Here is a 13449-nt window from a genome sequence, read left to right on the forward strand (position 1 = left end):
TACCATCTCTCTTTCATTCTCACAATCTCTCCCGTTTCCGCATTTTCACATCAAACACAAACATACAACAAACCGAACCAAATTTAGGTGACGCGACGTGATGTGAACAGGTTTGCGGTGAATTTCTGCACTTCAATCACATTTGCTAAGTAATATAGAGCGAGCATTTAAATGTTGTTTGTATCGAAGCGTGAGTTAGTGTTAATTGAAGCGTAGTGCGTAAGGAAGAAAGGGGTTCGCAGAAAGGGAAAAGCAACCTTTAATTGAGAAGACAATTAGAACAGGCTGTGCGTGCGTGCGTCCCAGTTACGCATTGTGAATTGCAGTGCAATGATGAACAACAATGGATTTAGTACGGGCGAAGAGGATTCCCGAGGGCCAGCGGATCAAATCTGCTGTTTGCTAGACGACGGTGAACGATGCCGCAAGCAGGCGGGCAATGCTTCCTACAGCAAGCGGATTCAAAAGACGGTCACGCAACGGCGGCTGAAGCTGAGCATCGACAGCCATGTAAGGTTATCCCCCACCACCTAGTGCGTGTTACCGCACCGATCACCCAAGGTCATTCAGTAACGTATGCGTGGAACATTATTGCACCTTAACCCACAGGCACGGCATATCTACATCTGTGACTTTCACAAAGCGCGGATACAGTGCGCCCGGACGAAAAGACGCCGCCGGGATTCGGAGGACGACAGCAACGAGACGGATACCGATCTGCCGGAGGTCGATCTCTACCAGCTGCAGGTGAATACGCTCCGCCGGTACAAACGGTTCTACAAAGTGTCCACACGACCAAGCAGCAACAAAGCGCAACTATCGGAGGTAACTTTATGCGCATCATTCGCCAAACCAACACCAACACGTTTTCTAACCGCCCCCTACGTCCTTTCTCATTTCGCACGCAGACAATCATGAAACACTTCAAGACGATCCCGATTAAGGAGAAAGAAATTCTCACCTACTTCATCTACATGGTAAAGTCGAACTCGAACAAGCTGGATCATAAGAATAATGCGAGCGCGGAAGCCACCTGAAAGTAATGACCTCCGTCCGGCTCCATCGGTCCCACGGTCCGCTCATACAGCTACGGTATCGCCAAAGTGTCGAGCCTTCGAGCTCGTGCTTTGCAAACCGAACAGAGGCAGCCAGCTGATCGTTTACGAACCAACCGAATCGACATTTGTCATAATGTGCCGTTTTTACTCTACACACTTTTTTTTTTGTTTTCTAATGCTTTTACCGTATCGATACCATAATGTTCGGCGAATTTGTAACTTTCCTGTCCAGTGTTACACCGTGCGAAACTTGACCCTTTTCGGTTTAACGAAAGGCGTATTGTGAAAGTTTCCTGCGTGCGGGATAAAACCAATAAAATGTAATTCAACAATTTAGATTATTGATTAGCACGATACATCCACGGAATACATCGCGTTGAAGGATCGGCGACGTTCAGCGATCGATGACATTGTTCAACTGTGGTAGAATGATTCAGTTTTATTACAAGAGCAGCTTCAATCATATCGTTATTATGGTACAATAAAACACTGCTTGTTGGAATTCATGTTTTTTTTTACATTTCTTTAAGTTCTGCTTCGTTTTTTGCGCCTAATTTCACTAACACTATGGGGTATTAAGGTGCTCCCTTGAGTAACGATATTAGTGGCGAGAGAATTTATGGGTTCCGTGATGCATGTAAAGATGTCCTTCGAATGCTATCAACACAGAATATTTGAGAGGGAAAAAATTTTACCAGCAAATGTATTTCTCTGTCATTATTTCTAGCACCAAATTCAGAGAAATCTGAGCTATCGTATCACTGTCATAAGCACAATTTATTTCACAAGTTAGAAGTATGTGTGAGTAAGTCCAAACCAAGAGAATCATTTAGTATATCTCTAAATGGAGGACAAATTTTATTTTGATTACAAGAAATAGTTTTCAAATTTATGTTTCACGACACACCCCATGGTTCTTTCCTGCTCAGACCATATCATTCCTTAATGCGATCGAGTCTAGTATGGTTTGGCCAGCAGCCAGGAATCGGTATTCGATTCCTTACGGTAATCTCTGCAAAAAGTATCTGCAAATAAATTACACGCTTTAGTGAACAAATGTGCAATCGTGGGAACGATAATCTTCCCATCAGACGCTAGCAAATACAAACAACTCCAGATTTAATACTTTGTCTATTTCGAGCCCTTTGAAAAGGCAACCAGAATTTAACAAAACAAATAGCCCGACTATGCTCCGGGAAGAATAATGAAAGATCGCTTAACTCTCCGCTCCGGACTGAAACTTTTTCTTGCACCAAAATAAGAAACGATAATTTACAGAAAAGTTTGCCAAACCAGCGACCTCCGCCGACCGGGACTCACAATTTCTCTTGCCACTCACCGCTTGCTGATGATCACGCGAACTGGTCGTGTACAGAAGGAAACGCAGACTTCGTCTCAATTTTACTTGCTTGCAACGTTTTACTTTAATTCGCTTGCAACTGCTTCTTCGCTGCCGTCACACACTTGGCCATAGTGGGCGAAGCGCGCGTAATCGGATCGGTCATGAAGAAGTCGGCCAACTTCTTCTGCACCACATCCACCTTGCCACTGTCGAAGTGCACCGATGCGTTCTTTAGCAATGCGTCCGCGATGGCGAAGAAGTTGGACGCCTCCAGCCGGCCGTAGCGCACGAGATGCGGCGCAATATCCTCCAGGCGGGAGCGCAGATCGTCCAGGTTATCGTACGGCAGCGGAACTCCGGCTACCTCGGACAAGGCGCGCAAGATTTTCCAGTCTTCACGGGCCAAGCCGGGAGGCGTAACGGCGACGAGCGTTTGCTGGGCTCGTCCTTCCGTGTTGACGTACGTGCCCTGCTTCTCGGTGTACGCGGCACCGGGCAGAATGGCGTGTGCCATCTGTGCTCCAGCGTCACCGTGATGTCCCTGGTACACGATGAAGCAATCCTTCGGTAGCTTTTCCTTATCAACTACGCCGGCGTCAGCGCCCAGCAGGAACAGGACCTTCGGCTGCAGTTCAACGGCAGCATCGACACCGGGCGTGTAGCCAACGTCCAGAGCAGCCGTTTGGGCGGCGTTCGTCTGCAGCACGTTCCATACCTTCCAGTTTTTCTGCAGTTTAAACGTACCCATTTATAGTAAAGCTATCGGATTAAAACATGCACCGTGCCATAGTCACTTACGTCTGCCGGGGTCAACGAGTTGGCGAATACGTGGAGAGCGGTAAGGAAGGATGAACCATCCTTGCGGGCCAGCTGATTTGCACCGACGATAATCAACGGCTTCTTAGCTTCCTTCAGCTTCTTCGCGAACGGATGGTGCCCATTTGCGATGTCGCGAATCAGCGAGGTATCGCTGCCCAGATGCTAATAACAAGATTAGAATAAAGATTGTTCAAAACATTAATGCCGCCATTAAGAAACGTCGCAATGCTAACCTCGTAGTCGTAGGAAAGGTTGACCTTCGGCCCAATCATTGCAATGTTTTGTTCATTGTGAATGTATCCCTTTCTCAGGCGGGTGTTCAGCAGCGGTGCTTCGTAGCGCGGGTTCGTACCGACAAGCAGTACAAGATCCGCCTCCTCGCAAGCGGCAATCGATGAGTTGAGCAGATAGCTTGAACGGAAGTCCGTGCCCGATCCGTCGGTGGGGAACTTTTGCTCCGTGCAGAGCGTTTCCGATCCCAACCGGTTCAGCAGGTCCTTCAACGCAACGAGCGATTCCGCATCCACCAGCCCACCGGCAACGGCCGCCACCTTTCCCTTCGGAGCTCCGCGCAACGCTTGCGCGATCGTAATGAGTGCCGATTCCCACTCGACCGGTTCCAGCTCGCCGCTCGGATTGCGCAGCATCGGTGCAATCAGCCGCTGGCGCTTCAAACCGTCGCACGCGAAACGCGACTTGTCCGACAACCACTCCTCGTTGATCTCGTCGTTTTCACGCGGCAATATACGCAACACCTCGCCGGTACGCGTGCTCACCACAATATTGCTACCGACCGCATCCAACACGTCGATCGATTCGATCTTACGAATTTCCCACGGACGAGCGACGAAGCTGTACGGTTTGTTGGTCAGTGCACCAACCGGGCACAGATCGATCACGTTACCCGACAGCTCGGAGAGGAAAAACTTTTCCACGTACGTACCGATCTGCATGTCGTTACCGCGCCCGGTCGTACCGAGATCGTCGACACCGGCCACCTCCGATGCGAAGCGGATGCAACGCGTACAGTGGATGCACCGGGTCATGATGGTTTTAATCAGCGGACCAATGTCCTTGTCCTCGACCGCTCGCTTGCCGGTATGGTGGATATCGGTAAAGCGCGATCGATCCGAACCGAAAGCCATTGCTTGATCCTGCAGATCACACTCGCCACCCTGGTCGCAGATCGGACAGTCGAGCGGATGGTTCATCAGCAGAAACTCCATCACACCCTCACGCGCTTTGCGGGTCATTTCGGAGTTGGTCTTAATGCGCCAGCCCTTCATCACCGGCATAGCACAGGCGGCGACTGGTTTGGGTGATTTCTCCACCTCCACCAAACACATGCGACAGTTGCCGGCGACTGCCAGACGCTCGTGATAGCAGAAGCGAGGAATCTCCACTCCGACTTGAGCCGCAGCCTAGTGTAAACAAAAAGAAAAAAAAAAACAATTACAAAATAACCGCCGAGATGGTTGCCTACGAACCGCAGTGCATTATCAGCCTTTACCTGAAGCACGGTAGTGCCCGGATCCACCATCACAGGCTGATCGTCCACGAACACCTCAATCTTTTCCGGCGCCTTGGCCGGTGTGGTGGCGGACGTGCGCACTATCGTCTGCACCGGAAACCGGGCCCCGAAGGTAAGGGCCCGACTGACTGGCACTCGCAGCATTGTTCTGGAATAGCGAAACGTTTAGATACGGGAATGACACCCGCCGCTCGAAGCTAGGCCGAAAGCGATGAAAAATTACATAATTCACATGAATTTTCGCGAGATGGCGTAAACAGACGGGCACTAGCGCGATGCGTGAATGAGGTGAAAGCGATGATGCTTGCACTTACGGGGGCTATCTGCTAGCAATGCGGCGGTTTAGCACACGACAAAGATCGATGCGGGTACGGCAAAAATTGTATTTTTCGTTTTCAAGGATTTCGATCGCAGAACAAAATGTCCAGATCCTTGACGTTTTCACTTTGGAAAACAAACGAATGACAGGCGGCTGTCAGGGGCTGCTGCCAAAAGACGCAAGCAGAGGTGGCGGTCTCGTATTTCCAATTATATTGCATTAAAAAAAAAGATTGTTAAGCGATGTTACAAAAGAAATGTTTTAAAAAGAACCTGCATGCACAAGGTTAACGACAAACAATTAACAAAATGGAACGATAATTATTGTATTAAAACCTCTTCCGCCGTACAGCTTTCTCTAGCAACCTTGGGCGGGCTCACCAAACGCATCGCCCAAAACAGCAACACAAGCAAAAGGCTGTAGGTGTTCGTACGAGTAGGATGTGTGCAGTGCGCGCGGAGCAAAACATACGGAATAATAAAGAAATTGGGTAGAACTTTTCATTCGCGGGTCATTTACTTTCTAGCTTAACCCGACGCAAACTATCTTCGGTTCTAGTACAGCGCTTTCCTTTTTCTGATATTCATCAAACAAGTGCTTTTGTTCTGTTTGTTACGGTTAACGCGATACGACCGAGACCAGACCAGCTGAATTGCGCGCCGAAAAAGTGCATCGTTTGAATGTGGGCGATGCGTTGCACTCGGGAAGATTCACCCGCTGAAAAAGCCAAATCAAAACGCGCCGTGTAATGTAGGTGAGGAATCGTCCGCCAAATCGACACCGAAATAAAGGGGAAAAAATGTGAAAAGAAAGTTTCCATACGGTTCCATTGCATACACGCACTTGGTCGTGGTGCAGCAGCGTCTGCATGGGTCCCGGCTCGTTCGTTTGATTGCGCTCTGTGTAGCACGCGGAGAGCAACGCAAGCGACTTCCTCCATCGGGGCCACATAATCGTACATTTATGTGACGGAGTGATTGAATCATAGCAACCGATCATCGCCGTCCAGTCGTGTGTGGTGTAGGCACCAAGCAGACGTATGGTCAGAACTTTGTACCGTAAGTTGATCGATAAGAACCGTAGAGTAAACCGATAAAGATTTGTTTGTTCTGTGTGGCGAGTCAAATCGAATAAATAAGCATAACCAATGGACGGAGCGGTTTAGTACGCGCCGGACAACAAACCAAGTGTTATCGCGCGTGAAAGAGTTGCGTCTGCCGCAGTGAAAAGTTGAAACAAAACCGATCCGTACCGTCTCGCGACTCACTGACACACTTTTCGCGATTGCCAACAAAAGCTTCTGGTATCCATCGGCGAGACAGCAGCCACCAGCGGTGGTGAGTCACCGCCCACCGGCTGCGGACCAGTGAAGACACGCTTTTACTGCTTTACCGTGTGGTTTATCTGTGCTTTTTTTTTGCAATCTCGAGATCAAACGATTTACACCGTTTCCTAGCAACAATCCGGAAGCACGAGCTAGAAGAGAAAGAGACCCGTGGGACCGTGCAACTTTTCGTCGGTATTCTAACAATTCGGTGTGAAACACTTTTCCAACCGCGATGGTGTCAGCCGGTGGGAAATTCATCCGCACGTCACCGGGCACGTTGCTGCTTACCTTCCTGCTTCTCACACACCGGCATGCTAGCGCCGATGGTGGTGGTGGTGGTGGACTGTTTGACAACTTCATCTCACAGCTCATGACAACGGCCGCCACGGCACAAAACTTCCTCGAAGACGCGTACGATCAGAGGCAAGGTCGTGGCACGGAACCTCCACCACCGCTACCACCGGCACCATCGTCAGATTCACTTTCGCCCGTACTCATACCGGTCGGGGGTATTGAGCCGGTCCAGCAACCAACAACACCGCCAAGCACGACCACGTTTTCCGCTGGCGCGACGTCCTCCACGACGGCGGCAACACACGGTACGCGAGCACCGCTTCCGTTTTGGAATCCGTTTGTTTGGCTGCGTCCGAAAGAGGCCACACCACCGTACAATCCGGACACCGATCTTAGTACGGTAAGTATGCACGAGAAAGACACGCCGAACATTTCCGTTCAGTCGATAGGCGGAACCTTTCTTTCCATACAATTTCAACGAAAACCCGAAGACGCATCCTCAATTTTATTACTTTTCAATTGTCTATCCTAAATGACCCACGATAGATTGGATTTCCCTGTGGGCAACACGAGAACAAGATTTTTTAGACGATTAGACTCCTACATGCTCCCTTGATGGATTAGTCCCTTTCGACTACGAAGTCCGTCGTTCGAGAGAAAACTTTGTAGACGACGAAGTCATTTGAGTTGCGACATTCCAAGCCACAGTATTTCACCGCTGGTCTGAACATGACAAATAGCATTTGTCTCATACGAGTCGCTAACTCTCGTACTAAGTACTACGTACGTACTACGCGATAACATAACGAGGCTCGAAGGCACGCTCACAACACCTTCTTGTGCAAATGGATATTCGTTATGAGAAGTTGGCTTTATTATACTCCCTTCCCACCATTTACGTACAAAATAATCCGATACGACAAAAAGACTTCAACCTTTACCACCATTTCAAGTTAATCCATCGTCATGCATTTAAATGTACATCGTCATCGTAAGAAAACAAAAACAGTTTTTTTTAATACTAGATTGCACTCACAACTTATCATCCTTGTAGAACTTATCGCTTGTTTATAGTTTCACTGTAACAGCTTCGCATCCCCTTTGCTAAGAGAGCTCTATTCCTGTCCGGGAATGAATCACCGTTGTTGTTGTCTTTGTTAATCATTTGCATGTGATTCACTTAGCTTCGAAAAAATTAGATTAACGGAAGCAAAAGTAAGGCACTCCACACCCAAACACCAGCCTTATGTACGCTACATAAAACGATCGCGTAATCCGGGGACGGCGGGTATCCGCAAATCTTAATCCAATTTGGCCTTGGGTGTGTAAGCTGCTGCTCGTGTGCCAGGCCTGTGCACCGGTACTCGGGCTCGGATACGGCTCGCTGCCTCGAATGTTCTCGTACAGCGGTGAGGCTAATTTAATTGCTCTAATAATCATCACACACCTTCCCGTGAATGAAGCAAAATCAGCGGACATTACACGATGGCAGAGGAGCAGCATTGAAGCGCAACTTTAATCACTAGCGCGAGGTTTGCCTAAAACGGTCAATCAGATAAATGATCGATGAAAATCGGATTCTTACGGAAGTTTCTCATGAAAACTAAATCACGACTTACGGCCCAACACCCGGCGAAGGTGACAGATGCATATCGTATTAACAGCTGCGATTGTGAACGGTGATAGCCAGTCCCGCGGCAGGATAACGTATCCAAAACACTACGCCAACTGTTTCGTAACCTTATTTCGAACGTTTGAATAATGTATCGTGTAGCACGTTCGTGTCCAATGTTGACGACAGGTTCATACCGATGAGGTGAGCTAAGGTTTGGAACACAAAAACCGAATGGACATCATTGCTAACAAATATTGCCGACCGGCCAGACATAATTGCCACGATCGGAAAGGCGCGCCCTCCTTGCTGTCGACCCATAAAACTCCTGTCCACAATGGCGGTTCGAAAAGAGTCAGCGCTATTCCGCTCACACCGCCGCTGGGAGCATAGAAAACTAGCCAACAACAAACGGTTGCACCAGCCACAGCTTGGTCCTCTGAACTTGGGTATTTCAACCGGAAATGAACCATTCCAACCACACGAACGAACTTCGTAGGTGGATGGATTTGTTTGAGTTACCATAAAACTGAAACTACCACCTAGCATTGGTGCTGTCCGTGTCTCGGGAAAAGCTGACTGCATTCTCCCGAACGTTGGCAAAGGAAGTAGCACTGGGGTAAATAGAGGAAGCGGCGGAGGAAATTGGTCACAATGGAAGCACAATACACCAGCGGCACATTATAGGTCGTCCCGTCCATTCAAAGGATGTCCGTGTGAAGCATGGGACGTTCCATTTTCCTGTCGTTTCGGTTTAAAAAATATCCTTCCGATGCACGATAATGCTGATGATAGCAGCACGCTTGCGTTAGGCAAAGTATATCCAACAAACGAACGCTCTTTGTGTTGTACGAACGTTTTAAAATTTGCTTTTAATCAGATGAATCGATTTATGTGTTGGTGTTGGTTGGCAGTCCTTAGTAAGGATAACGAAACATGTTTTCTGTTTGCTGCTAACTCGCCACCAACGAGGCTACAAGGGCTCGTTCCGTAGACAGTCGTCACTTCCACCACAAATTTTGTATTTGCGTGCTTTGGAAAAGCCAACAGTGATGGGTGACGGGTTGGTGGGCTTGGCCCGACTGAAACAAGGCCAATCATCATGGGCCGGAAATTGGACCGATAAATTACGGTTCTTTGCTGTGCCAGTTCGACCTCATCGGTAGAAGAAGGGTTGTACCAGAACGGGAGTTTGTTTTCCAAAAACAGGCGACTCACTCAATTCTGATATTCCTTTTCTGCGTAAAAGGAGACTTTGAGACTTGTCCTCCGCAAGGAATGGTACGACTTATCCTGATACAGTTTCGAACGCTTCGAAGGACACTCCATCACTATTGTACACGAGCGTGGAAAAGAAGAAAGGCTTGGCCAAGTAACAATATGCATAAATTCATCCTTCTCACACGCCGTGATAATAAGTCTCAACGGGAAGACGGAGCACATCCTGCGACGTATTTGATACAAAGCGAAGCGAAGCTCCATTCAACATTTACAAAGAACCAAGACGGTTCTTTCCGGCACCCAGCGAATCATCATCGCGGCTAATGGAAGGACGCATTTTTTATGTCTCCTTGCTTTCGGAGAAGAATGGCGTGCACGAACACGTCATGTTGGGTCGGGTCTTAGAGGCAAAGTAATTGACCGTTTGCATGCACCATTTTCATCCTTTCTGGGTTGGTGTGGCGCGGTGGAGCGCTTCCAGCTACTAACAGTCAAGGACAAACGGAACATTTTCCATTGAGGTCTATAATTTTCGGAGGTCGCGTGGAATCATAGTGCCTTTATTTGCGAACTTTAAAATGGGTATTATTACTCGGTGAGCTAGCTCAAACGATGGGGATGTGCAGGTAATTTATTACCGGTCGATAGAACGATAAATTATATATAGCTCAAATAAACAGCTTATTGGGTTTAATTTCTGCAGGTATCCTACTTTTAAGAAGAATGTCGTATAAACAATAGCATGATTTCAACACTTTTGAAACCTTGACGTACAGTAGTTCCTCCCAGCTACCAGAGAAGGTAGCTCCAGTGGCGGAAGCTGCCAAGGAAGAGTCAGAAGTAATCTTTCTTCTCCCAATGTGGTGGCTCACTACCGACCAAAAGGCAACAACTTCCGGCAGGCACGGCGTGCGTTGGACCGCTCCTCAGGACCATGGTGCAAGAGACTGATAGTACATCAAAGCCTAGCCAAAGCCAGTCGATGGCTTATCCTTCCTTCCTGAAAACTGTTGCATTGCAATGGTAGAGTCTCGTTTTTAATCAACGCCATCAGTCTCTCCTTTTGACCGATTATCTATCGCTAGGAATAGACGGTCTAGATTAAGCCATAACAACAGTTGAATCAAGCATCTTTCCAGGAAGTGTTCCACGATGTCTTTTAAATTGAAGTTGAGGTTATTCATCCCTATTTTTGAATGATAATTGGAACCATAAGTATGGCCGATAGAATTGCTGAGAACACAGTTTCTCAACCAAATTATTCGTAATAATCAATATTTTTCAACAACTCTAGCCCCTGACTTAAATAAATAATTTTCCCAAGTTTTAAGGGTTTCTAAAACGACTCATAATGATCATAACTACGAATCATCGCCACTTCATGAATTTCTCACACAACCACAATACGGGTCACACACCAGACACATTAATCACAGCCATGCGGCCCGTAAAACCACCCAATCCGTGTCCTTGTGACGTTAATGTTGCTGTTCTGCTTTTGCTCTGCTCCTTCCAGCCGGAAATAGCGGTCCGTCACGGGTACCAGGCCGAATCACACACGCTCAAAACGGCGGACGGTTATCTGCTGACGTTGCATCGATTGCCGTGCGGTCGCATCGGATGCCCGGCGCAAGGTGGCAAAGGTGCGGGCCAGCCCGTATTCCTGCAGCACGGTCTGCTGTCGAGCTCGGCGGACTGGTTGCTGAGCGGGCCGGAAAAGGCGCTAGCCTTCATACTGGCCGACGCCGGTTATGACGTATGGTTGGGCAACGCACGCGGCAACACCTACTCCCGCAAGCACGTCAGCTTCAGCAGTGACGAGACCGCGTTCTGGGACTTTAGCTGGCACGAAATGGCCATGTACGATATACCGGCCGAGATTGACTATCTGTACAACATGCGGGGTAAGAGCGTTGAAGCAACCGGCATAATGCTAGGGTCGTATGATTGTCCGATCTTTTCCTCTTCACACACACGCACACACACAGCCCAGGAACGCAACGATACGACGCGCAATCTGCTGTACGTTGGACATTCGATGGGTACGACGATGATCTTCGCCCTGCTAGCCAGTCGCCCGGAGTACAACGAACGGTTGGAGGCTGTGTTTGCGCTGGCCCCGGTAGCCTTTATGGGACACGTCAAGAGTCCCATCCGTCTGCTGGCTCCATTTTCGCATGATATCGAGGTAAGAAGACCGGGAGCATGGTGGACAGCAATCGCGCGATGTGGCAAATCTTTGCGGACCAAATGCCCAATGCCACTAAATTTCACAATGCGTTCGTTCGTTTTTTTTTCTCTCTCTCTCTTGTTTAATTTCATTTTGTGTCATACCTCGTACCATAACCATTTGTTCGCGACCGCCGACCGTACCGTGTAACACCACCCTCGGTTGTCGTATCAGTAGATACCGCTAAACTATTTCGATAACCTTCGTGTTCCCAATTGGGTAGATGGTCTCGCGAATGACATTCTCAAACGACTCTCGTTACGATTGCTGGTGAGTTCTCGTGTTCGCAGGCGCACATGGACACCGTGTACGCGAACCATCCATTATACGAATCCTCTCCCCTCCCCTCTCCCGCGGTGTCTTGGTGGTCCCGGTGCTTTCTCTGCCTGTCCTCCGGGGATGGTTGGTTGGTGTAACGGATGTCCAGATCTGGTCATTGTCCTACTTTCTGGCGCCTGTTGCCCTGCGTTCTATGGATTATCTTTCCGCACTGGGAATGTCCTTTTTCTGGGGCATGGCTTCTTGCTATATCTATATCTCTTTGGTGTGATTAAGCACGAGCAGCGTAAGACGTTGCTTGGTCTGTAATATTGTGTATATAGTTTCATCACTGGAAATAGAGACCCTCTACCTGCTTTCACTCATTTTAATCAACCGTCTCGCCTCACATGGGACTAGGGAGCGTTGTGAACATTGTACATTTATTCAGTTTAGTGGCTTTGAGAGTTAAGCTTAGTCGTGTGTAAAACAAACTTCACTAAAGCCCTGCTAATGTGCACCTTTTCTCGCTCCTCACAGATGATCCTAAAATTCTTCGGCGGCAATGAGTTTATGCCACAGAACAAAATCATTCGCTATTTAGCGAAATATGGTTGCGAGCTGACCGAAGCGGAGAAGTACATCTGCGAAAACACCGTGTTCGTCCTGTGCGGCTTCGACAAGGAGCAGTACAATGCCACGCTTATGCCGGTCATCTTTGGGCACACGCCGGCCGGCACCTCGACCAAGACCGTCGTACACTATGCGCAGGAAATTCACAACGAGGGCAACTTTCAGCTGTTCGACTACGGTGAAAGTGAAAATCAGCGCCGGTACGGGCGGGCTACGCCTCCAGGCTACAATTTGGAAAACATATCGACTCCGATTGCGCTGTTTTACGCTAACAACGATTGGCTGGCCGGCCCGTTGGATGTGGCCAATCTGTTCAACCAGCTGCACCGCACGTCGATCGGCATGTTCAAGATACCGAACGACAACTTCAACCACGTAGACTTCCTGTGGGGTAACGATGCGCCGGAAGTCGTCTACAAGCAGCTGCTCATGCTGATGCAACGATACAAGTAGAAGCCTGTCAGCCAAGCCATATCTTGCTAATTGAACCGGCGGGAAAGTTCGGATTCTTAACGGAAATTCAAGCGAGCAAAAACCTATGACTGCATTTTCATGTTGAAAATCTTTACTGTTAAGACTTGTATGCGTTTTGTGTTGTATGTATAAATAAAAGCAATGGGCATCCCTAGCTGGAAGAGAGTTATTCCATTGTTTTCTTCGAAAAGAAAAATAAATAACGGTCCATTCAAACAGTGGTCGTTGCGCCATAATAGTATAGTTACCTTGAATTATTGCACTGTTCCAGCCGTCAAGTTGTGCAAACCCTAGAGTTGAATACTTCAGCAGCATCAATCCCGTGCTACAT

General features: G+C 48.3%; 3 protein-coding genes across 9 annotated transcripts; 2 read left to right on the forward strand and 1 right to left on the reverse strand.

Annotated features, from left to right (window-relative positions):
- The first annotated feature begins 20 nt into the window (after positions 1 to 20).
- On the forward strand, positions 21 to 1560 carry LOC118505254 (histone deacetylase complex subunit SAP30 homolog). Its single transcript, XM_036040810.1, has 3 exons — positions 21 to 510; positions 610 to 825; positions 909 to 1560. Exons 1-3 carry the CDS (start codon positions 331 to 333, stop codon positions 1035 to 1037), a joined length of 525 nt encoding a protein of 174 aa, XP_035896703.1. The 5' UTR covers positions 21 to 330; the 3' UTR covers positions 1038 to 1560.
- LOC118505181 (NADH-ubiquinone oxidoreductase 75 kDa subunit, mitochondrial-like) lies at positions 1478 to 5224 on the reverse strand. Of its 3 annotated transcripts, XR_004905389.1 has the most exons (6): positions 5065 to 5216; positions 4730 to 4898; positions 3453 to 4640; positions 3199 to 3381; positions 2398 to 3127; positions 1810 to 2083 (listed from the first exon to the last, which is right to left on the reverse strand). XR_004905389.1 is itself a non-coding variant. In XM_036040635.1 (5 exons), the coding sequence occupies exons 2-5, from the start codon at positions 4892 to 4894 to the stop codon at positions 2483 to 2485; spliced, it is 2181 nt and encodes a 726-aa protein (XP_035896528.1). In that variant the 5' UTR covers positions 4895 to 4898; positions 5065 to 5224; the 3' UTR covers positions 1478 to 2482. The 3 variants fall into 3 exon arrangements, 2 of the variants coding, with proteins under 2 accessions (XP_035896528.1, XP_035896529.1); XM_036040635.1 differs by having other exon boundaries at positions 1478 to 3127; positions 5065 to 5224; XM_036040636.1 differs by having other exon boundaries at positions 1478 to 3127; positions 4974 to 5211.
- A 252-nt stretch (positions 5225 to 5476) lies between these two features.
- LOC118505204 (lipase 3-like) lies at positions 5477 to 13279 on the forward strand. 5 transcript variants are annotated; one of them, XM_036040686.1, is made up of 5 exons: positions 5477 to 5823; positions 6500 to 7090; positions 11040 to 11427; positions 11512 to 11711; positions 12552 to 13279. In XM_036040686.1, the coding sequence occupies exons 2-5, from the start codon at positions 6629 to 6631 to the stop codon at positions 13095 to 13097; spliced, it is 1596 nt and encodes a 531-aa protein (XP_035896579.1). In that variant the 5' UTR covers positions 5477 to 5823; positions 6500 to 6628; the 3' UTR covers positions 13098 to 13279. The 5 variants fall into 5 exon arrangements, with proteins under 5 accessions (XP_035896579.1, XP_035896580.1, XP_035896578.1 ...); XM_036040687.1 differs by having other exon boundaries at positions 6526 to 7090; XM_036040688.1 differs by having other exon boundaries at positions 5486 to 5559.
- The last annotated feature ends 170 nt before the right edge of the window (positions 13280 to 13449 follow it).

Source organism: Anopheles stephensi, chromosome 2 (genome assembly GCF_013141755.1).
Source record: "Anopheles stephensi strain Indian chromosome 2, UCI_ANSTEP_V1.0, whole genome shotgun sequence".
In the NCBI taxonomy this organism is placed as follows: domain Eukaryota; kingdom Metazoa; phylum Arthropoda; class Insecta; order Diptera; family Culicidae; genus Anopheles; species Anopheles stephensi.